This window comes from Carlito syrichta, unplaced genomic scaffold, assembly GCF_000164805.1.
Source record: "Carlito syrichta isolate Samal-C Ts95f unplaced genomic scaffold, Tarsius_syrichta-2.0.1 Scaffold306892, whole genome shotgun sequence".
In the NCBI taxonomy this organism is placed as follows: domain Eukaryota; kingdom Metazoa; phylum Chordata; class Mammalia; order Primates; family Tarsiidae; genus Carlito; species Carlito syrichta.
The window spans coordinates 181887-207344 of record NW_007250988.1 but is presented as its reverse complement, the minus strand read 5'-3'; the positions used below and the strand labels follow the sequence as shown (position 1 = coordinate 207344).

The window sequence follows — 25458 nt, the reverse complement described above, 5'->3', positions numbered from 1 at the left end:
TTTAAAATGTCCCGAAGGAGGACATTTATTTCAAGAATTAAATGTTATAATAGAGGAATTTAGTGACAGTTCTAAAAAAAAACCTCACTTTTTTTGGGTGAAATATTGAGCATATACAAGAGACAATGTTGGTATTTAGAACAGTGAACTAGAGCGGTGTGTTTCAAACCAGATAATGCTGTTATCCTTTTCACATGGCCTAGTATTAAGCATTTTGGCTTTTATTCCTTAGTTTCTATCTCTAAAATGGTATTCCAGATTGCTGTTTAGCATTTTTATTAATAGGTGATTTAAAAGTAGATGATTAGAAATCTTTGAAAATAGTGTTAATTTAAAAATTGCTGTTCGAAACTAGTGTCATTTTTTAAATTGCACTTTTCTTTATCGACTTTTTTATTTGTTTCTGGAGCATTTTGAGTACCTACTGAAATATCTCTAAGGAAAACAAATTACTTTTGTGCTTAGTTTCATTGTTTTAGTGTTATAAACATAGTTTAAACAGGCTATGAAGTACTTACAATTTTTATCATAACTCACCGGGGAACAAATAAGCTGTTCAGAGCAACTCCTTATCCCAAGTATTTCTTCTTGAAAATATAGTAGAAAAATATCACTGAATTCATTTTTTAATGCATCAGAATAAAAATTACAGGTGGAAGCATTTGGAGATATACTGACAAAATAAAATACTTTCACTACTGTCATTTCTTCTTTTTTTTTTTTTACTGATGAAATGTGGATGTTATATTGGTTTCTTATTATTTATAACATTTGTGTATTCTACAAAATGTGTAACACTGAAAACAGGTCTGTAGATTGTACAAAATACTGGTTATCTTATATCATATGTCACCTAATAGTTATGAAGTGGGTTTTGTACCCAAGTATGAATCAGAAAGCTGTAATTTGTTCTGCAGTTATCAGCCTGCATTAGAGGGTTTTGATAAAATATGCTGCTTAAAAACTAGCATTCACATCTCTGTGCATTTGACAAATAAAAATGTATACTGAGATGCTATTAAATCTGTAAAGCCACTGTTCTAGTTTTCAGATACACTGATTTTGTAGCTCTGCATAGACCTGTTTTTTCATGAGTAGTTATCTGTTTTCATGACAGGTGGTCACTAACTGCCAAGAGAAAATCCAGCACTGGTGAGTGAAAGATGGTTTTATTACACTTCCGAAATACTGATGGAGTAACCTACTTATGTTTAAATAATATGTATACTGTTGTGTGTGTCTGTGTGTGTGATCAGTAATTGAATTTTTAGTAATCTCCATTTTGAATGCCTTTGATACTAATTTATATCGTCTTTCACCTCTTTTTGAAATACATGTTTCCTGATTTCTTGAAGTTGTGTTACCATTTGTGTTTGTTCTAATTGCCTTCTTTTTTAAGTTAGAATAATATTAATATTATGAAATGGAGACTGAGACACTTTTGAACCCAACTAATCATAAAGAGCTCTATTTTTGGAATATTTCTTAAATTTGTAGTTAAAAAAAAGGGAAACATTTTAAAGTAATGATGGTACTGAAACATTTTCCAAAAATTTGAAAAATCTGATTTTCTACTTTTCATAGCTTGTTTTATGTGCTTTTTTAGAGAGAAAGAAAGCATATCTATTTTAATACGCTAATCTGTAGTTAATAGGATGATGCTTGGTAAATAACACATTTTCCTTGGGCTTCTAAGGAAGATGCTCAATTTAATGGTGAATAAAATCTTATATTATGAGTTGTTATGAGGTATAGTCGTTGATCTTCCAGATATCAAATTACAATATATCCATGCTGTGTTTACGAAGATTTTACTGAGAGAACAACAGGAGCTGTCTTGATTATTGTCTGCAGGGTTATTGCAAAATCATGGTAACTGCCCCTTTAGTGGTGAGATTAAACCTTTGGTTATACACCATCAAGCATATAATATTTTAAATTTATTTTAAGAGGCTTTTTCTTCATGCCTGAGAGATCTCCAAGGAAATAATTTATAGTTAGTGTATATCAAATGTTTTTTGCTTTAAATGCACATAGGCTGCAAACAGTGGATAAGAGTGAAAATCGGTGCAATCTGTACACATCATCTTATTAAATTTTGACTATTGGCTTGCAGAAAATAATCTAAAACTAATAATATTCACTTTATAAATAAAAACTCAGGACTTCATTAATTTTCAATAAATGCAATGTTGTCGTTGCTTCCACTGGTGGTGTAAGTCTGTTAATATTTCCATAATGGACCGTTCGTACTTTTCATTATATATTCAGTTCAGGTTAAAACTTGAAATACAGATCCTTGGCTAAATAATTTTTTTCCTCTGCAAATGTAGCCAGAATGGTCCATTTTACAAATAATTCCTGTGGGAGGTTTTATTAATGTGGCTTTCTGTCGGTTTTGGTAAGGAGTTCAGGAAATTAGTAAAGGTTGTATTCACTTAGAATAGATACTAGTTTACACAAATGTGTGAATAATTTGCTTCTGGTTTGTTTTGTAAGATTCTTTCCTTGTTAGGGAGAGAGTTCTTTAAGGATAAGGGGCATGTTTTCATCCTTTTATTCCATAGTCCCTCCTACGTTGGCACAAAATAGGGACTTAAATGTTTGAATAAATGAAGACCAAATATATGATTATATTACATATAGCATTTTAATTTACAGATACTATAGCGGTGTACAAGCAGTGTACAAGGCGAGCAGTGATAGAAATGTGACACTTACTTCAAGGGCAGGTTCATGTGACCTTCAATCTCACTTTCTAGTTTTTTAAAACCCTTCAAACTATAGAAGCCCAGCCTATTTGCCTACACATATCTCAAAGTAATATAGTTCCTTAGGTATATATTTAAAAAATTAAACATTTTTTTCCTAGTTAACATTTGCATTTTCCTCTGAATCATTTCTGGTATGGCTGTTTGCTTTTAATGAGGATCTTTACATGGTATCGTATTGTTCAAATCTAAATGGCCAGTAAATCCATCAATGTATTATATTGAAAAATTGAAACCAAAGTGTCTTCATTCCCCTTGAAATTGCTGGGGGAGAGGGGAGTGGCGAGAGGGGACGGGGGTGTGGAATTCTTAGGATATTTTTGCATTCTCTTAATTCTTCAAAAAATAACTGAGTTTCTGCCATATGCCAGCATTGCGAGACCCTGTCATGGAAGAATTCATAGTCAGATACTAAACAGAGATATCACAATGATTTTCTGCTATCTGCAGAGATATGAAGCAAGTACAGAGGGAGTTCAGAGTCTGGAGCCGTTCCTAAGGGTATCTCACACACTGCTTTTTTTTGAGTCGGAGTCTCACTCTGTCGCCCAGACTGGAGTGCGGTGGCCGCTCACAGCCACCGCAGCCTCGACCTGCTGGGCCCGGCAATCCTTCCACCTCAGCCTTCCAAGTAGCTGGAACTACAGGCGCGTGCTACCATGCCCGGTTAATTGTTTTAAAATTTTATTGTAGAGATGAGGTCTTGCCAAGTTGCCCAGGTGGGTCTCAAACCTGCGGGCTCAGGCAATCCACTCACCTTGGCCTCCCAAAGCGTGGGATTACAGGCTAAGCCACTGAGCCGGCTTCACACACTACTTTTAAAAGCAGGTTGCTTGAATGGCTGGTCCCCCGCTGTCCCCTCCAGCGGGACACCCCATCCCCATAGCGGGGCGCCCCCTGCTGCCTGTTGAAAAATAATAATAAAAAGAGGCAGGTTGCTTTTAATTCTTTTTTAATCCTTGGTGTTATTCTAGTCTAAAATAATAATTCGTGTTAAGCTCCTGTTCTTTATGGGTACATACCAATATACTAAAGAACTAAATATGTGATTGTTTTTGAGTTAGGATCTCACTCTGTTGCCTAGTCTTGAACAAAGTGGCATAGTCAGGATGAGTATGACTCACAGCAGTCTCAACCTCCTGGGCCCAGGTGATCCTTCACTTCAGTATTCCAAGTATCTGGGACTATAGGCACCTGCCACCATGCCGGACTAATTTGTTTTTTGGAGTTGGAGTCTCATTCTGTTGCCGAGGTTGGAGTGCAGTGGCACGCTCATAGCTACTGCAGCCTGCTGGGCTCAGGTGATCCTTCCGCCTCAGCCTTCCAAGTAGCTGGAACTACAGATGTGTGCCACCACACCTGGCTAATTCTTTGATTGATGGTAAAAACAAGGCCTCGCCAAGTTGCCCAGGCTGGTCTCAAACCCCTAGGCTTAGGCAATCCTCTAGCCTCTGCCTTCCAAAGTGTTGGGATTACTGCGTCTGGTTCCTGGCTGATTTTTAATATTTTTTTTGTAGAGACAAAGTTTTACTGTGTTGCCTAGACTAGTCTCCAACTCCTGGGCTCAAGCAATGTGTCCACCTCTTCCTCTCAAAGAGTGGGTATTATCAACATGAGCCACTGTGCCTGACCAAAGTAGACAATTAAGAAAAATTCTAGTGATGTTGATGCTTGTTTGTGCATTTTTAAAGGAATTTTTAAATTTAAGAGACTGATATATATTCTAAGCTCAGAAATATTGTAAATTTAAAAAAAAAATCATTTTTGTGAGTTGGAGTCTCACTCCATTGCCCAGGCTGAAGTGCAGTGGCACACTCATGGCCACCTCAGCATCGACCTGCTGGGCTCCACTGATCCTTCTGCTTTACCCTTCCAAGTAGCTGGAACCACAGGTATGCGCCACCATGACCAGCTAATTTTTTAACTTATTATTGAAGTGAGGTCTCGCCAAGTTGCCAGATCTGGTCTTGAACCTGTGGGCTCTGGCAGTCCACTCGCCTTGGCCTCCTAGAATGCTGGGATTACAGACTGAGCCTCCAAGCCCGGCCAAGTAAAAATATTTTTAGAAAAGTAGGCATGAAAATAGTTGAGGACCACAGAATTTGCCCCCAAAATATCTCTTCCAGAAAATGAATTTAAATCCTAGAACTTTGGTGAACTAAGCCATTTATAATATTTGTTTAGTTTGTAGTAGATAAAAAGGAAAGATTTGAGCCTAATAGATGAAAATTTGTACAACAGTATTTAGAATTTATAGTGGTTTTCAGTTTAGTGAGGATTTTAAAAATTCTGAATAAAACTTTTTTCTTCATAATCCTTTTACTTAACCCAGGAAATAAGGAGTTATAAAATCCATACATTATTTTTTTATTAAAGTGTGAGTATACTTCCTACTGTTGGATCTTCTGGTAGCTGATTATTCTGCTAGTGGACTATTTGTCATTTTTTATCTTTTAAATTCCTTAAAGAACATAAAATTTGGAGTCACAGACCTACATTTGAATCCTGTCATTTAACTAACTTTGTAACTTTGAACAATTATGTTAAGAGTCTCCACTTTTTTCTTGTAAAGTGATGATGCTAGCTTACAGGATTGTAGTGAAGATCAAATATCTACACAGCACCCAGCCTGGCATTCAATAAGTATTAATAGTACCTCACTTTTTTTGAAACTTTTAATTGTCAGATGAATAAAGAAAAAAAAATTTTTTTTTAATATTTATGTCTGTTTTGTATTCATGTCATTATCTTTTGACATGATGGAGAGTTGCCTTTTTGAGCACTCTTGTTACTGCTTTACATTAATTTTTTTTTTTTTTTTTTTTTGAGTCGGAGTCTCACTCTGTCACCCAGACTGGAGTGCAGTGGCCGCTCCTGGCCACCACAGCCTCAACCTGCTGGGCTCTGGCGATCCTTCCGCCTCAGCCTTCCAAGTAGCTGGAAGTACAGGCACGCGCTACCACGCCCAGCTAATTTTTGATTTTTTTGTAGAGATGAGGTCTCACCAAGTTGCCCAGGCGGGTCTCAAACCCGCAGGCTCAGGCAATCCACTCACCTCAGCCTAAATGACTTTTTATTATGAAGAATTTAAAACCGGATATGACAGAATAGTGTAGTGAGTGAATCCTCATGTACCCCTCAGTCAGCTTCAATACTTATCAACTCATGATTTTATCTAAACTGTTTCATTTCAGCATCCTGTCCTACCATTTACCTCCACTTCCAGTTATTTTGAAATATATCAGCATCATATCATTTCCTCTGGAAGCATTCCAATATGTATCTTTAAGAGATTAAAAGGAGCCGGGCTTGGTGGCTCAGCCTGTAATCCCGCGCCTTTGGGAGGCTGAGATGAGTGAATTGCCTGAACCCCGCAGGTTCGAGACCCACCTGGGCAGCAAGACCTCATCTCTACAATAAATTAAAAAATCAGCCAGGCGTGGTAGCGCGCGCCTATAATTTCGGCTACTCGGAAGGCTGAGGCAGAAGGATCGCCGGAGCCCAGCAGGTCGAGGCTTGTGGTGGCTGGGAGCGGCCCCTGCACTCCAGTCTGGGCGACTGAGTGAGACTCCAACTCAAAAAAAAAAAAAAAGAGATAAAAAAGACTATATTAACTTTTTAAGATTTTTTTTTTTTGAGTTGAGGTCTCTGTCACCCAGACTGGAGTGCAGTGGCATGATCACGGCTTACTGCAACCTTGACCTCCTGGGTTCAGGAGATCCTTCTGCCTCAGCCTCCCGAGTAGCTGGGACTACAGCTGCAGGCCAGGTACATTTTTTGTGTGCTTTTTTGTAGAAATGAAGTCTCACTATGTCGTCCAGGCAGGTCTCAAACTCCTGGGCTCAACCAGTCCTCTTGCCTCAGCCTCCCAGTACGCTGGGATTACAAGCATGCACACCTTCCCCAGCCAACTTTTAAGATTTAAGGTAAAAAAAATTAATTAGGCAATATATTTACATACTTCAAAATTTAAGAGACACAAAAGGGTGTAAGTGATGTATAGCTTCCTCCTACTCCTGTCTCCCAATTCTCAGGCTCCCTTTTTGGAAGCAAATTTTTTTTACCAATTTCTCGTAAATCTTTTTAGAAATAATTTGCATAAGATGTATTTGTGTGTGTGTGTGTGTGTGTGTGTGTGTTTGTATATGTGTATGCTGCTTCCGTCCTTTTGGACAAAAATGAAATCAGTTTGTATCTGTTTATTTAATACTATACGTTGGAGATTGTTCTCAGTCATTAATTAACTCTTATTCTTTAAAAAGTTAAAAAAATTAATTTGTAGAGACTGGGTTTTGCTATGTGGTCCAGGTTGGTCTTGAACTCCTGGCCTCAAGTAATCCTCCTGCCTCAGCCTCCCAAAATGCTAGAATTACAGCTGTGAGCCACCCTACCCAGCCTTAGCTGTTATTCTTTACTTCTCTCCTGTAAATTTTATTGTGTATCCAATCTAACTTTTAGGATTACTAAATAAGATTCAGAACTATTTTTTTTAACTGTTATTTTTTTTAGTTGTAGTCTCATTCTGTCTCCCAGGCTGGAGTGCAATGACACGCTCACGGCCACCGCAGCCTCGACCTGCTGGGCTCAGGTGATCCTTCCACCTCAGCCTTCCAAGAGGCTGGAACTACAGGCGTGTGCCACCAAGCCCAGATAATTTTTTGATTTATTGTAGAGATGAGGTCTCACCAAGTCCAGGCTGGTCTTGAACCCGTGAGCTCAGGCTGTCCTCTCACCTTGGCCTCCCAAAGTGCTGGGATTATAGGCGTGAGCCTCCGCGCCTGGCCGAGAACTTTTTAAAAAAATAAATGATTGCTGCTTCACTGAGAATACACCTCTACAACTCAAAATATATCCTTGCTAAGATGATCTATTCATTATTTTATTGCTCCTTAGTAAAATTACTCCAAAATCTGTTGGCTTAGAACAACCATTTACTTACACTTGACTCTGGATGTGCATGTTAAACTGGGCTTACCTGGGTTGTTCTTCCACTGGTCTTTTCTGGGTTTACTCCTTTGTTTGCAACCACTTGGTGACTGGGTTAGCTGGGTTGCCAAAATGGCCTCTCTCTCAAGTCTGATGGCTAGTGCTGGCTGTTAGTTAGCCTCCATTTCCCCTCCTCCCCCATCTATGCTTTTGTCCAGCTTGCTTTATGTGATGGTCTTCAGGGCAGCGAGAGTGGAATCTGCAAGTCCACATTATGTTGGCCAGAGGAACTCACAAAACCTGCCCTGATTCAAAAGGTGGGACGATAGCACCCACGTGTTGATAAGAGGTATAGTTAGGATCATTTTTACTGTAGTACAGATGACTTCTGTTGAATATGTCCCACAAAAAAAAGAAGTCTCATTACTTTGTGTTGACTTGTGAGAATTAAATGAAATAGTGTATACTATACCTGACACATACTGCTTTTGTATGTTAGGCGGTTTGTATAGTTATACCTTGTATGCATGTGACTTGTAAAAAATTTGTTGACTTCCTTTAAATCATCTTAAAAGGATTTTTTTGTAAAGATAACTTTGAAATTACATGAAGCAGTCATAAATGAAAATGTATAAAAAAGTATTTTGTTTTGTTTAAGTGCTGAATTTAGGAAAGAATAGCTTTAATTTAGATATAAAAATTCTGAAACACTTCGGCATGTGAATTTTGAGAGTAGAATTCTAAAGTAAATTACCTGACAGTTTTTATATTGCAAAGGAAACTCGACACAAAATATTGTTTTGAGGAAAAGAGTAGCCAGGTTCTATTATAATTTATAGTCAAAGTATGTAGTGGGAAATAACCAAGAAAATATACCTCAGTAGACAAAAATCACAGGCGAAGATTTGTTGATTTTATTTTTTTTCATTTGGAATTCCTTTTTCTGTCAGTTTTTCAGGAGGAGATACACATACATATATACAGATATTGTATATCTGACTTATGCTTTTGAGAGATTCCTTGTACACAAAAGCACTGAACTATTTCATTGTAACAGTACTGTTTACAGTATATTTCTCACGAATACCTGAATCCGTTTCAAGTTGTCTTCACATGTGTATATAAAACTTATTTTATTATGCATACTATGCGAAATATTGATTTCATACCTTTAAAACTTGTAAAAATATTTGTTTATTGTGATGACTTTGTTCTTCAGTGTTAGGTAAATTTGTAAACTATATTTTTCAGAATTCTTATTGACTATAAACTTCTCAGTCACTCTTATATAGAGCCTTCGGTTTAGGGTTTACTTTATTATTTTTCCCCTTGAGTAGAGCAGAGAGCAACTTCTAGAAGCAGTGCATTTTAATTACAAGTTAAGAATCATTCACTCTTTAAAAAGAGAAAGAAAGAAAAAAGCATTTACAGTTTGACCTTCTTCTGTTACTTCCAGAAGTTCCCAAGCTTTTGTATCATGTTTTTCGAAGCACCCAAACTGGTTTAATACTTAGTGCATTTCTGAAAATGAAGAGAAGTTGTGTGTTATAGGAGAGTTTTTCCCCTAGCTTAAACTATCGTTAGAAAAACCCGTGCATGCCTGTAATTCTGGCTACTTGGAAGACTGAGGCGGAAGGATCGCTGGAGCCCAGCAGGTCGAGGCTGCGGTGGCTGGAAGCGGCCACTGCACTCCAGTCTGGGTGACAGAGTGAGACTCCAACTCAAAAAAAAAAAAAACACCCCTAATTATAATTCATTTCAATTGTAGTTTTTGATGATGATGTCGATGATGTATCTACAAGGTCCATAGACTTTGGTTCACAGTTTTTCTTGATCATCTTAAGTCCAGTGAATATGTGTGGATTTGTTGCTTTTGGCATACCTCATAATTTCTCATCTTTCTTTCAACTGTATGGGGTCTGAAATCTACATTTCTTTATACCTTTAATTTTTTTATTCCCTTTTTTCCTTTCAAATAAGAGAACATGCAGTACAACTTTCAAGCACAGAGTAGTACTGTATAAGAATGAAGGTGTAAATATTGCAACAACTGCAGTGCTTGGCTGAGAGATGGATCACTCACGGATAATCCTGAGTGTGTACTCTTGTTTTGAGAAATATAATCCCCAATTCTGATATACTAAAGACATATGGGGGGTGGAAATCAGAGTAAGACTTGGGAAAATGTAGGCTGTAAAAAAAAAATCAAAGCATGCCTATTATTTACTTTTTGCTAATTCATGTTAAACTCGTGACCAAATTGGTGAAGATTTTTCGAGTTTTCTTTTAATTTACTTTCAAGTCAATTGAGTGAAAGATAATTTTGAGAATTTTAAATATTTAGTGGGTTCAAAACCAGGTTTGTTATCTACTCTTATAAAACTACGGTACAGTGAAATTAGCATAATCTCACTGTTTGAATAACCGATTTAATTTTATCTAACTTTTCATTATTTAAAGCTTGAAGTCTTTATCACTTGCCTCAAACAAGGGATGTAGAACTTATATTTTTCTTTACAAGGATATTTATTTTTGTCAGTTGCATTTAAGAAGATTTAAAATGTTGAGTTCCTTTCATATTCCGCATCCCTTTAAAAATATTCTATTATGACAGTTTTCAAACATAAAAAAGAGTGAATCATGATCACATATCTGTGCATACCTTAGTCCATTAATCCATTTTTTTCCTGATGAGTTCAAGGTAGTTGTGGGCATCAGTATAATTCACCCCTAAATACTTGAGTATATACCTCATTTAACTCGATTTCTGTCAGTTTTTACAATTTTATGAAAAATAAGGTGTTCCCATGGGATCTGTCCTGATCTTAATTCTGTAAGGCTAAGGCTAATTTACAGTTACATTATGTCCTTCACTGCTTTTTTTTTTTTTTTCCTAACAAAAGGCTCTTCTCAGAAGGTGTATAGCACATGATTAGCAAAATTCAAAAGCAGGTTGTAAGTTTATATGCCTTATACCTATGCTTTAGTTTTTGTTTTCTATAAGAAATGTTGCATGAGAATGTCTCATGCAAATTGAATCTTATTCAGTGGATAAAATTCTAAAATTAAGAAGTAAAGGTTGAACCTAATCTGTAAGAATCAAGTATGGCTGAAGCCAAGGAAGCAGGTTTAAATATTGTAAGTAAGTAGACTTGAGGGGCTTATCTTAACTATATTTGGGTTTTGTTTTCCATTTTGAAAAAAAATTATTTTAAGCAGTTACCTCTTTTGACTATATTTTAATATGATTCCAGTGTCTAAAAATTAATTAGACATTTTTAATTATTAAAATAGAAAAAAATCTATTCAAATTTTGGTACAAATAAAAACTCTTGACTTACCTTCTGTTACATTACATTAGTTCTTAGAATAACTATTGTATTTTCTGTGGCATAGCCTTTGTGATCTTTAATGGGATTATTTAAGTCCCAAATACAGAGACTATTTGGGGATTGCTCTTTGACTAAGTGCTTGGTCCTGGACATTTCTGCTAGCATGGCCTTTTGGAGAGAGAGTTCCTCAAGGTGTAGTTTCTTCCAGAGACTCCTCCCTTCAGAAAGGATTTCTACATGGGTGGCATTTTAAGTGATCTTTCACTTTCTTTTGTATTTTTAGAAAATAATTCAAAATTTATAAATAGCAACTCTAATATTAAACTGCTCTTCAGTATGTCCATATTTTTGTTCTACAGAGAATTATTAATAATCTGAAAATGAATATATTTGATTGAAAATGCTAATATTGATCTCTGGTATTACCTGTAGTTGAGCTTACTGTTCTTTCTTTCCTCTAGCATATTTACCACATAAGACATATTGAATGCTTACCTTAATACTAGATTCTTAGCAATCCTAGAACTATTTAGATATCTAAGCTGATGTGTACAGGCCTTGAGCACTTGCAAAATTACTTATCTAAAACATATAAGTAAACTGTTAGCATTCCATAGATTTAATGAGTGTTTACTCTGTGTGGGTAGACATTTCACCCTTTTTTTTTTGTAAGTCAAAGCCTCACTGTCACCCAGCAGGCCAAAGTACAGTGACATGATCACTGCTCACTGCAACCTCAAACTCCTGAGCTCAGGCAGTCCTCCCACCTCAGCCTCTGGAGAAGCTGGGACTGTATGGGTGCGCCACCGTACCTGGCTAACTTGCCGATTTTTTTTGTGGAGACAAAGCCTTGTTCGGTTGCCGAGGCTGGTCTCGAACTCCTTGGCCTTCCCAAATGCGGGGATTGCAAATGTGAGCCACTGCGCCTGCCTCAAATCAGTCCTTTATGGACATTTTTCTATTTATTGCTCACACTAGCCCTGTCTTCAAAGCCCCTGAATGGTTACACTCAGTTGTACTGTCTTTCAGTAAGTCATGCTATTTGTGTCAGATTGGGTGAATTTGACATAGTGGAATCGTATCTTAATAGTCTTTCTTGAAAGTTTTAGAATTCGTGTATTTTGATACTTCACGGAAAAAAATGGATACTGAAACCAACATAGTAGATGTTTAATGCGGTCAGTGTGGTCAACCACATATATTTTAATTCTCTTGAACCTGTGAGAGGTATCATCCCAATTTCACCATTGAAGATGCTAAAAATAGTAAATTTAGTGGTAGAACTGGGATTCACCTTCTGGTTGAACTTGAAGCCATACTTTTTCTGTTACATAACCTTATACATGAGATTGTTTGTTTGTTTTTTCCACTTTATCCATATACAAATTTTCCAGAACAATGATTTGGGACTTAAACAAATGAAATGAAAGACACTTTATGTTCATTTATTAAAAAAGGCTTTTTGGAGACATTTATAAAAAGCACTGCACACTAGAAAATGAGAAAACTTCCTTGAAAAAATACAGATCAAAAGACCTAGCTTTGTTAAACTTGTTGCTCACCTCATCTTGATGTAGGAGATGTGGTTTCTCTCCAATTTGTGATTTTTCTATCTTCTGTTTTCTCTTCTGTAAGATAAATATTTTGATTAAGTGACATTTATTGCAGGAATACTTTTAGGTTATGTAAAAATGTGAGATTCCTTGAGTTCTTAAGACTAGATGGGATAATTTTTTTAGTTATGCCACTGTTGCTTTGGGGAACTAAGGAGTAAACTGAAACCGTTTCTATAATGTTTATAGCACAGTCATTTTTATTATCTAGAGAGCGATTATCTACATTGTAGTTCATCCTAATTTCACTTTGACAGTGTCTACATGTTCTTTTGAATTACTTGCTGAGTTGGTGAGTTTTTGTTTTTGTTATTTTAAAAAAATTGACAGCCCCCTCTGCTCACAGAACTTTCAGTGCTCTGGTTTCGCCTGAAGCCTGCATCCTAGCAGGGGGCCCCTGGAAACCCTCCTCCCCAGAAAGGGTTGAAGACAGGCATCTCAGCATAGGCTGGTGTCTGGTATTGCTCACAAAGAAGGGCTGTTCGTTTCTAGCAGATGTAAGAACTGAATAGGCTCAGGATATGGCAACATGACCATCTCTGCCCTATAGAATTACTCTTTTTTTGTCTGAGATTAGTTTATTTGATAGCTCTGTTTTGATATAATATGAACCAGACTTGAAAGCCAGATTGGAGTGTGTTTTCTATTACCTCTGCCTAATTTTTTCTACCTCCTGATTGATTCTCCCTCACCTCAATCACGTTGTATTAATAATTGAAGAGTTGATGACACCACATTTTTGAGCCTAAAGTTTTCTTACAAGGACGAAGACATCTGATCAGATTTCTTGCTCATGATTTCGCCTTTACGGCCAGTGTGTATTCACACGAAAGCTTTGTGGGAGCTCTTCTTCCTTCATGGGAGTCCCTGCTCACCTCCAAACATCAGCCCCTCCTTCACCGCCTCCCTAGCTCTCCCGTTTTGTGGAGTCTTGACAGGGACTGAGTGTGAGTGTTCTACTTCTGTAAGCTGCGGTCCCTTGGAGAGGCTTAATTCTTCAATAAATGCCATTGCTAAACTTTGTAAAAACAGGATTTTGAAATAAAAAAAAGTTTAATCTTTAAATTGCTAAAATTAAATTTTGATTAGCTTGTCTTATGATACATAGCCTACTGGAAAAAGTATTAATTCATATATTCATTTAGTTATTTGGTGTTTTTTGTCAACAGGAAGAAGGTAGATAATGACTATAATGCCCTTCGAGAAAGACTCAGTACCTTGCCTGATAAGTTGTCTTATAATATCATGGTATGTTTGGTGTGTTTCTTTTAAAGTAATATGTTGTTTTTGTAAACATATTAACTGTGTGAAATAATATGCTGTTTCTTTGCTATATGTGCATTGGTTCACAAATTGCCAAGCCTATGAGGTAACTACTCTAGCAAGGAAGATTTATTTTGTTTTACTTTGTAACATACACTAGTTGTAGTAATAATTGGTATTTACTTTTCTTTTTTTCAGATACATATAAAATCACATCATGGTAACATAAATATTAGTGCAAAATCTGACATTTCATATGGAAATTTACTATATTAAAAAACCGTAATTATGACAGATATATGGCACTTAGTTATTTCCTGTTAGCCAGAGCGGGAATAGGCCATACTGTTTTGTAATTCACAGAATTAAACCTTAGGACATTGATTTTTATATAAAAAGGTGCTGCTAATTTTTGTTTTAATGATCTTCGTATCGACATAGTGATCTGTTCATAGCCCTAGATTAGAATCTTTTATTATATATAATAGTTTTCTCATGAAGATTTTGTTCTTGTTATAGTAGCCCAAATATTTTGTGTATGTAGCTAGGTAGATCCATTAAAACTACTAATTTAGTAATTTCTGTTTGCAAAAAATGACTTATTAAAAATATTTTTTAGTTTTCTTAAATTATTTTTTAGTATTTCATTACTAGTTACTTTCATTTAGATTTTCAAGTGAATGAAAAGTATAAACAGAGACAATACTAATTTCTGTAAGAGCTATGTGTAAATAAGATGTAGATTTATTTTCCTGTTTTAACATTAATTTATTAACCTAAAGCAATTTTCTGCTGTTTTTCCTAGTGAAATTTTAATATAATGTTAACTTTCTGTGAAGTTGGCATTTTATTTTTCCCAGTGTATAGATAAAGAGCTCAATGGTATTTATTATAGGTCTTTTAATGCAAAGTGTTTCTTAAAATGTATTTTTTTAGTGTTTTAATTTTTTTTTAACCTTTTTCCTTTTTTACACAATAGGTACCATTTGGCCCCTTTGCCTTCATGCCAGGAAAGCTTGTCCACACTAATGAAGTCACTGTTTTACTTGGGGACAACTGGTTTGCAAAATGCTCAGCAAAGCAGGCTGTAGGTTTAGTCGAGCACCGGAAAGAACGTAGGTATCAATTATAAATGGTGTTTCTTTGTTTTATGTGTATTGGTTCATGAATTGCCAAGCTTCATGAACTGTTTGTTACCAGAAGTGCAGTCCATGATTTCTTAGTCCAGGTTGTTTGTGAGTCCATTGAATTTTAGGTAGTTTGAGTAGAACCAGAGATTGAGAATGAGGTGGAGAATGGAGTACCTGGTTTGAAAATGTCACTCACGTTGGCACGTTTTCAGGAATTACAAGGTATAAAAATCATTACACATGATTTTGTATGTAGAAGTTGGGAAGACATAAAGATTTGGTCATTTTAGAATTGGTTTGTTCTAATTGCTTTTATAGACTTACTTTTGCATCTAATACTTTAGTACACAGAAGTAATGTATTTTTTGCTTTAGTGAACTAAGAGAAATACCTATTTACACAAGTAGATAATCCTTAAAAAATGATTTTTGGTTTGGAAGAAGTCATATTTTCATTTTAGAGAAGAAGAGACCAGGTGTGAAAAATTGCTACCTAAAACGGTACCGTTATACTTTTTAAGGGTCTGAGAGACTTCATTTGAGGTCTCAGCATCATTTTATTAAGTAAGGTAGGTCTTTCGTTTCTCCATGATATTATTTGTTGGTGTATACATGCCTGCACACACCACATACATTTTACAGTTGGATGAGTTAGTTTGGGTTCTAGCTTAGTTGTATTTTAAAATTAGACTTAATTGATATTGTGTTCTTATTTCTATAATACACATTTAAATTGATAATATAATATCATCCCTACCTGCTTTTTTAACCTTCTCGTTAAATGTGTGTTTGAAAATAAATTTTGTGAGGATACTTTTGTATAAATAAGCTCATATTAGATAGAAAACAGTGAGTTTTCTAAAACTGAAATTGATTTCATTTGTATATGAGCGGATACTAGTTAAAGAACTCATTTGCTCAATGAAATTCTGGGAACTGTATTTGGAGACTAATTGAAAATCAACTCCTGTAAGTTTATAGTTGATAATATATTTTGATCTTTTGTGACACTATTCAGAATCTTATTGTTAGACCTGTGTATAATGTTTGGCAATGATAAATCTTTTGGCTTTTCTATATTATAATAAGCCATGTGTGTTAGAAAGAGAATGGGCATAATTTTTCTTAAAGACCTTACTTAATGGGCAGTCTTTATGTACTGGAGTAGCTCTGCTCGGCTGATACAAAATGAATTCAAAGCCTGTCAAAGTTTGTTCACATTGATTCTTGTATTTTAGTGAAGAAATCTTTAGAATCAGTTATAACTTAAAATATTAACGGAGCGATACTTTTAATACCATAGAAGAGAACTCTAGAGTAGAGAAATGTTATTTGGTAAATCCAATAGTTAAATGTGGTTTTGAAAAGTGACCAAACTTGGTGACTTTTGGGATTAATATTTATCTAAAATAACTTGCAAAGTAACTATTTCCTATTATGTTAAATAAGTTGCATAAAAATGTTTTATGCATGTTTTTAAAATTATATGTTTAGGTATATTGTTGTACTTAGCATTTATTAAGAAAAATTACTTTTTCTGAAAGCAGAAAAATTATAACAATTTAAACATGTATTTATCTATGTCATTATTGACTGGAGTCATGGGGGAAGATAGAGGAAGGTTATTGCATGTCAAAAGAGTAGTAATATTCATAATAAAAAGAGTAGTAATAAAAATTCCTTTTTATTGCTGAGTAGTAGTGTCCATTATATGCATATCTGTCATATGCATTATAACAGTTTTTCTGTTTACCTGTTGAAGAACATTTGGATTGCTTTCATTTTTTTTGATGCTTGTGAATAGAGCTGCTGTAAGCTTTCGAGTTGAGGTTTTTGTGGATTATTTGATTTTTTTAAAAGTATCTTATTACTCTGTTACTGAAACAGGAAATCCTTAAAGCGATTTTTCCCCCCGTTTAAATTTCAGATTCAGGAGGCACACGTGCTTGTTTGCTACATGGACATACTGTGTGGAGGTGGGGATTGGGTCTCAGGAGATTCACTCCCCAGACAGTGAACATTGTGCCCCAGAGGTCATTTCTGAGCCTTGACCCTTTCTCCCCCCCTTTCCCCTTATTGGTGTGGTTGGTGTCCAGGTATTCATATATTTTTACACAAAATTAAAGCTTTACTTTACATATATATTTTGAGATTTACTGAATTCTTTGTTAGGTTTGAGGGCGATTTTTTTCTTTTGAAAGGAATGTGTCTTCAACTAGACTAAGTTAAAAAAACAGTGTTCATCATAGATTTCTATAATATAGGCATCTTTTGGTAATTTTGTTTCTGCTTGTCTTTATAATTCACTTTAAACACTTGTATATAGAATGACTTGAAATTCTAATGTCTAGGCACTATGTGTTTGCATTTTTGGCTGTCACAGCAGGCATTTGGCCACATTTCTAAAGTCCACTCCTTGCTGTTAAATGATTTTATTTATAGGGTGTTTCCTTATAAAGATGTACTGGGGGAATTATTTTATCATAAGTTTTCAAGATGATAAATTAGCTTTTGCTTCAGAGATCTATTTGATCCTTTTATTTTTTACGTTTTTACTTTTGTCTTCAGAAATGCAAGTTTAGTCTTCATTTTTGCTCTGAAGTGATTTTTATTTTTTAGTGGAAGGGTGAACATGAAGGGATAATTTTACGAACTAGGGCAATGGCTATGGGCTTAGAGCGGAGATCAGAAGCAGGAAGAATTTCTGAGCCGGATAGGACTTGGCAGCCGACCGAACGTGGCGGGTGAGGGAAGCAGTGGACGAATGGCAACCTGGAGGCAATGCTGTTAGTAGAAGCAGGTGAGCTTGCAGATCACTGCACACTGCTGCTCCCCCAGCCGACCGTCGCCTGCGTGTCCGCACGTGGAATGCGCTCATGTGTCCGGAACGACAGCAGTCGCCTGCGTTTGTTTACTGTCGTGGGCTCCAGACTTACTTGGTTTTAAGACACTTTTAGAATTTAATGCCTGTTATCTCATGGAGCCCTTTACGGAAAACCTTGGTTTAGGGCTACGTTTTTAGGCGGATTTCAGAAGGAAGAATGTGGATAATAAGAAATTGTTGACGCCAAGTGCAGCCTTGTTTTTTTTTAAGTGATAGGGGAAGAAAGATTATATATGAAGTACATCAGGGCATTCACAGGATGGAGATTTTAAAAATACACTTCTTTTGGGTAGGTTATACATGAGCAAGATACAAAATTTAAAGAGTATTTATTAAAAAATAAGTCTCTCTTCTTCTGACCTTTAACTTCTAGTTTATCTCCCTGAAGGCATTGCTGTTATCAGTATTTTTCGTATCATTTCAGGGACATAATTACACATTCCCACCCTACCATGCACACACCTACTCAAATGGTAGCACACTTTTTTTTGTAGCTTGCCATCTGATTCTTTTAATGGCTACATACCATTATATTATATTGTACCATAATTTATTTAGCCATTCCCTTCCTGATAGATCTTTAGATTGTCTTCAGTTTTTTGGCTGTTAATAACTGCAATAAATAATGTGTGTGTGTGTGTGTGTGTGTGTGTGTGTGTGTCATTTTGGACTTGTGTATCTGTAGGATAAATGGCTATGATTGAATTGCTGGCATGAAGTATATTCACATGATTGGTGAACCATAACCACCATCCAGCTCCAGAATTTTTTCATCTTCTCTATCTAAAAACACTCCATACCCATTAAGTGATAACTCCTCATTCCTCCTTCCCCCAGCCCTTGTAAACCATGGTTCTACTTTCTCTATGAATTTGACTATTCTGGATATCTCATTTAGGTGACATCATAGAGTGTTTGTTCCTTTGTGTCTGAATCCTTTCACTTAGCATAATGTTTTGAAGATTTCTCCATGTTACAGCACATATTAGATTTCCTTTTTTTAAAGGTGGAATAATATTGTGTGTGTGTGTGTGTGTACACACACACACACACACACACACACACACACACACACACAAATATATCGTATTTTGTTTATCCATTCATCTGTGAATACATAGCTTGTTTTTGCCCGTTGGCTATTGTGAACAATGCTTTTATGAATATGGTGCACACATATCTATTCAGTTTTCTGCTTTAAATTATTTTGGGTATATAAGTGGAATTGCTGGATCATATATGGTAATTCTGTGCTTAAATTTTTGAGGACCCTCCATACTGTCTTTCACAGTGGCTATATCATTTTACATTTCTACCAGCAATATATAAGGGATCAAATTTTTCCACATTCTTGCCAACACTTGTTATTTACTGTATTTTTTGATATGAGTCATTTAAATGGATTTGAACTGGCATATCATTATGATTTTGATTTGCTTTTTTCCAGTGATTAGACATGTTGAGCATATTTTCATGTATTTATTGGCCACTTGTATGTCTTTGGAGAAATGCCTATTCAAGTCCTTTGCCCATTTTAAAATTGGGTTGTTTGTTTTTCTTCTTGTGGTAGTTCCTTATATATTCTGGATCTTAGTCTATTATCAGGGCTGTGATTTGCAAATATTTTCTTCTGGTTTATGGGTTGCCCTTTAACTTTTTTCCTCCTTTTTTTGGTAATGACTGCTAGGTAGAGCAGTAGCCTTTCACTGTCTTGATGATGCTCTTTGCTGCACAAAAGTTTTTAATTTTCACTGTCCAGTTCGTCCGGTTTTCTGTTGTTGCCTAAGCTTTTGGTGTGATAGCCAAGAAATTGTTGCCAAATCGAGTGTCATGAAACTTCCCTATGCTTTTTTCTAAGAATTTCATAGTTTTAGCTCTTCATTTGGATCTTTTATCCGTTATGAGTTATGTTTTGTACATGGTGTAAGGTAAGGGTCCAACTTTATTCTTTTGCATGTGGATTCAGTTTTCCCAACACCGTTTGTTGGGAAAACTTAATCTTTAATTAATCTTAATACTCAGTTAAACTTGATCCTTAATCTTTTGAATAGTTTTGGCAACTTTGTCAAGAGTCATTTGATCATATATTTAGGAGAGTTTATTTCTGGGTTTTGTATTTTATTTTTTGGTGTATGTCTCTTACCACACTGTTTGATTGCTATAGCTTTGTATTAAGTTTTGAAAACAGAATGCATGAGACTTATAACTTAGTTTTTCTTTTTCAAGATTGTTTTGATTATTTGGGGACCCTTGCAATTCTATATGAATTTTAGGATGGATTTTTCTATTTTGTCAAAAAGCATCATTGAGGTTTTGCTAGGAATTGCACTGAGTCTGCAGATTGCCTAATTATTAAGTGTATGAACATAGAATATTTGTGTCTTTTAAATTTTCTTTTAGCGACATTTTATAGTTTTAGTGTAAAAGGCTTATCGCCCTTTCTTGGTTAAATTTATTCCCGAGAGTTTAGTCTTTTTGGTGCTAGTTTAAGTTGGTTGTTTTTCGGATTTTCTTTTAGATTGTTCCTTGTTAGTATATAGAAATTAAACTGATTTTTGGATGTTGATTTTTGCATCCTGCAACTCTGCTAAATTCTTTTATTAGCTCTACCAGGGTTTTTTTGGTGGAGTGTTTTCTACATATAAGGTTATATCATCTGTTGGTACTAGAGATAATTTTACTTCTTTGTTTCCAACTTGTATGCTTTTTATTTCTTTTTTCTTGCCTAATTACTCTGGCTAGAATTCTAGTACTATGTTGAATAGACGTGGCAGTCGTGGGCATACTTGTCTTGTGCCTGATCTCAGGAGGAAAGACTTGTAGTCTCTCAAAATAGAATGTAATGTCCACATGTGGTTTTCATTATGTTGGAAAGGTTTCCTTCCTTTTCTAGCTTATTCAGATTTTTTTTTAAAAACATGAAAAGGCATTGAACTTTGTCAAAGGCTTTTTCTAATTCAGTTGAGACTATCGTGGTTTTTGTCTTCATTCTGTTAACGTAGTATATTACGTTGTTTAATTTTTGTATGTTGAACCCATCCTTGCATTCCAGGGAGGAAAAATCACTCGTGTTCATGATGTATAATTCTTTTAATATGCTGCTATATTTGGTTTGTCAGCATTTTGTTGAAGATTTTTGCATATATATTCATAAGGAATATTAGCCTGTAGTTTTTTTTTAGTATTTTTACCTGGCTGACCTTATAGAATGTGTTTCCTCCTTTTTGATTTTTAGAAGAGTTTGAAAAGGATTGGTGTTAGTTTTTTGAATGTTTGGGAGAATTCACCTGTGAAGCCATCTGTTCCTGGGCTTTTCTTTGTTGGGAGGTTTTTGGTTACTGATTCCATAGCTTTACGTGTTATAGAGCTATTCAGATTTTCTGTTTCTTCTTGAGTTAGTTTTGGTAGTTTATGTTTTACTAGGAATTTGCCCATTTTATTTAGGTTATTCAACTTGTTGGCATTCAGATGTTTATAATATTTCTTTATAATCCCATTAATTTCTGTGATTTGAGTCTTATATGCCACTCTTATTTGTGATTTTAGTAATTTTAATCCTACTTCATTTTTTCTTAGTCTAGGTAAGGATATGTCAATTATGTGGATGTTTTCAAAGAAGCAGCTTTTGATTACATTGATTTTCTTCATTTTAAAATATTCTGCTTTGTTTATCTTCTTGTCCTCTTTGTTCCTTCCTTCTCTTGGCTTTGGCTTTAGTTTAACTCTTCTTCCAGATTCCAGTTCCTCAAAGTGTGCCGCTTCTTCCTTCTCTTCCTCCTCTGTCCTCGCTGCCCTTTTCCGTTCTCCTTTCTTCATTCCCCCTCCTCCTTCTCCCTCCTCACCACCACCACCACTACCACCACTACCGCCACCACCACCATTTTTAGAGACAGTGTCTGGCTATGTTGCCCAAGCTGGTCTCAAACTCTTGGCCTCAAGCAGTTCCTCATTGGCTTCCCCAAATTTTGGGATTACAGGCATGAGCCATCATGCCCAGCCCCTCCCTACCTGCAGAGAAGAGAGGGTTGGGGAGGCTGAGAGAGGCTGGCTAACAAATGCAAAGCTGAGACTGGGGAGGAGGAACGAGTGCTGGTGTGGCGTTGCACAGTAGGGTGACCGTGGTTAAAATCGAGCTATGGTGTTTCACGAAGTAGCTAGAAGAAAGGTTTTCTTCTTTCTTTTCAGCCGTAAATTTCCTTCTCAGCATTGCTTCACTGCCTCCCATTCACTTTGGTATGTTGGGTTTTCATTTTTGTTGCTCAAGATTTTTTTCTCATTATCCTTATGCTTTCTTCTTTGACCCATGGACTGATTATTTTGTTAAATTTTTACATATTTATGAGTTTTCCACTTTTCCTTCTATTAATGATTTTTAATTTCATTCCATGGTGATTGGAAAAGAAATGTTACATGATTTCAGTCTTGTTAAATTTTTTTGAGACTTATTTTATAGCCTGTCATATGGTCTATCATATGACTGTCCCATGTTTCCCTTAGATGGTGTATATTTTTCTGTTATTGGGTGGAATTTTCTATGTATGTCTGTTAGGTCTAATTGGTCTTTAGAGTAGTGTGTGTCCTTTATTACCTTATTATCATCTTTCTAGCTTTTCTTTATTGAAAGTGGGATATTATGGTAAAATGGACTACTAATTTTCACTTCAGTTCTGTACATTTTTGCTTTATGTAATTGGGACTGTTATTAGGTGTGTAAATGCTTATAATTATTATGTTTTGATAGGTTGTAACTTTTATCAATATAATTTATCTTTTGTCTCTTGTAACCTTTTTTTAACTTTGGCTACTTCATTTCTTTTTTGGTTACTGTGTCTTTTGAATAGTTTTTCTTTTACTTTTAACCTATTTGTGTCCTTAGATCTACAGGTGAGTCTCTTATAGACAGTATGTAGTTGAATCCTTTTTTTTTTAAATCTATTCTGCCAATTTGTGCTTTCTGATTGAAAAGTTTAATCCATTTGCATGTGTAGTAATTACTGATGGAAAGGACTTACTTTTTTGTTGTTTATTTTCTGCATGTTTTATAGATTTTTTGTTTGTTTGGTCTTTCTTTTCCTTATTACCACCTTTCTTTGTGTTTATTTGATTTTTTTGTTGTTGGTGAAACAGTTTGATCTCCTTTGCACTTCTTTTGTTAACATTTTATAGGTGTTTTCTCTGTGGTTACGATGGGGATTATATATAATATCCTAAGGTTATAAAATGTATTTTGACTTTTTATCAACATCAGTCATATACAAAAGCTCCATTCCTGTACAGCTCCTTCCCCTTTCCTTAATATTACTGATGTCACAAATTCTACCTTTATAAAATTGTACCCATTAACAGGCTTACAATAATTTTTACTTATTTTTCTTTTGTATCATGTAGAAAAGAAAGAGTAGAGTTAACAAACCAAAATGACAATACTTGTTTTCACCTGTATGTTTACTTTTATCAGAAATCTGTGTCTTCATATGGCTTTTATTTTGGTGTTGGGGTCTCACTCGGTCACCCACGCTGGAGTGCAGTGGAATGCTCATGGCCACCGCAGCCTCGACCTGCTGGGCTCAGGCAATCTTTCCGCCTCAGCCTTCCAAGTAACTGGAACTACAAGCGTGTGCTACCACACCCGGCTAATTTTTATTTTTTTATTTTTTATTGTAGAGATGAGGTCTTGCCAAGTTGCCCAGGCTGGTCTCGAACCCCTGGGTTCAGGCAGTCCTCTCTCCTCAGCCTCCCAAAGTGCTGGGATTACAGGCTTGAGCCACTGTGCCCAGCCTTCATATGGCTTTGAGTTACTGTCCTTTCATTTCTTTTCTTTTTTTTTGAGTTGGAGTCTCACTCTGTCGCCTAGACTGGAGTGCAGTGGCTGCTCCCGGCCACCGCAGCCTCAACCTGCTGGGCTCCGGTGATCCTTCCGCCTCAGCCTTCCGAGTAGCTGGAATTACAGGTGCACGTTACCACACCTGGCTCATTTTGATTTATTGTAGAGATGAGGTCTCACCAAGTTGCCCAGGCGGGTCTCGAACTCGCGGGCTCAGGCAATCCACTCACCTCCCAAAGGCGCAGGATTACAGGCTGAGCCACCGAGCCCGTCTTATGATTAATTTAAACACTTTTTTTTTGGTTAGAGATTTTACTACTGGCGTGCTGCTTCAGTTTGAGTTGTCTCTTATCTTAAACAAAAGAGAGCTTTCTAATGTTTTTTTTTTTAACCATTATACCATGTTTTTGCCTCTTATTTATTCCCTGCTTTTGGTTCCCATGGCACTTTCTTTCAGGTTTTATTTATGTTGTTGGAGTATAGCTTCAGTGACTTTCTGGGAAGGAATATGCAAGTTACTTTATTTAAAACTTCGTAGCCCTATCTGTTATTCCTGCTTATTGCAACTATAGACTGTTTAGAATTTTAGATTTTAAAAAATTTTTTTCCTCAAAATTTTGGATAAAAATTTGATGCCACTCTGCCTTTTTATGCAACTTTTGCTTTTTGTTTGTTTGGGTTTTTTTTTGAAAGCTTTAGTTTTCTTACTGAATTTTGTTCCCTGTGATCTGAAATACTACAGTGATATACCTTGATGTCTTGTTATGGTTCTTTTAAAATTCATTTGCTAGGTTCTTAGTGGGACCTTTCACTGTGTAGATTTATGTCCTATAGTTCTGGGAAATTTGTAATACTGTAATATTGCTTTTCTGAAAATTTCCTTTTCATGTTGTCCATCTGCTATAATTTTTGAAGTGATTTCTTCTACTTGGTCTTTGAAATCATATATTGATTTTTTAAAAAATCTTCTGTACATATTTTAATTCCCTGATGTTCTTTTTTGTTTCTTTGAATGCTCCTTTGTTATAGCATCCTGTTCTTGTTTCATGGATGCATTATTTTTCTAGGAAGTTATTTCTTTTAAAGTTGTCCTTTTTTATACATTTCCTCCATGTTTCTTTTCTCTTCCCTCTTTTTATATCTCTCTCTCTCTTTCTCTCTCTCTCTCTCTCTCTCTCTCTCTCTATCTCAATCTCAATCTCTATCTCTGGCATTAATGTTGAAGAATTTCTTTAAAATGTCTGATGATCCTTCCTTGGCTAACTATTTATACTTTAAGCACTGTTAGGAAACTCTGTGCATAGGCAAGGATTGTTGATTTATAGTTATTTTAGTAGGGAGTTAAGGTGGCAAACTGATTTATAAAAAAAAAAAAATTGAGCAATCGTTGATATTAGCAGTTTTGGGGTTAATCAGCATCCAACAAAAGAATCTTCTAATCTTCATCTAATGTTCTGGGAACCAGTCTGGGAGTCTTAAGGGTCAGTATGTTCCTTTGGAATTAATCCCCCTGATTTCACTAGTATGTTTTCTGTTCTCTTCCCTCTTCTTCAGTACTCCCTACAATCCCTGCAAACCACGCTAGGCTACATAAAATTCTTTTGTTTAGGTAAGAAAGGGGAAATCTTTTTTATGTGGTTGGAGTTTTGGAACCTAACCAGTCCTTTCAGTCTTTGTTTTTAGTTCACTCTTTCTTTAGAAATTTTCCCAAGTGTG

General features: G+C 35.7%; 1 protein-coding gene across 4 annotated transcripts in view; it reads left to right on the top strand.

Moving 5' to 3' along the window:
- Positions 1-925: 925 nt before the first annotated feature.
- URI1 (URI1, prefoldin like chaperone) overlaps positions 926-25458 on the top strand; it is a 39887-nt gene continuing 15354 nt past the window's right edge. The window contains exons 1-3 of one of the 4 annotated variants that reach the window (XM_021715244.1): positions 926-1152; positions 13812-13890; positions 14885-15020. In XM_021715244.1, the coding sequence (XP_021570919.1) occupies positions 13888-13890; positions 14885-15020 (139 nt within the window). In that variant the 5' untranslated portion in view covers positions 926-1152; positions 13812-13887. Of the gene's footprint in view, positions 1153-6909; positions 6921-12434; positions 13891-14884; positions 15021-25458 lie in introns of those variants that run through there. The other 3 variants (XM_008063518.1, XM_008063519.1, XM_021715243.1) reach the window with 3 other exon arrangements.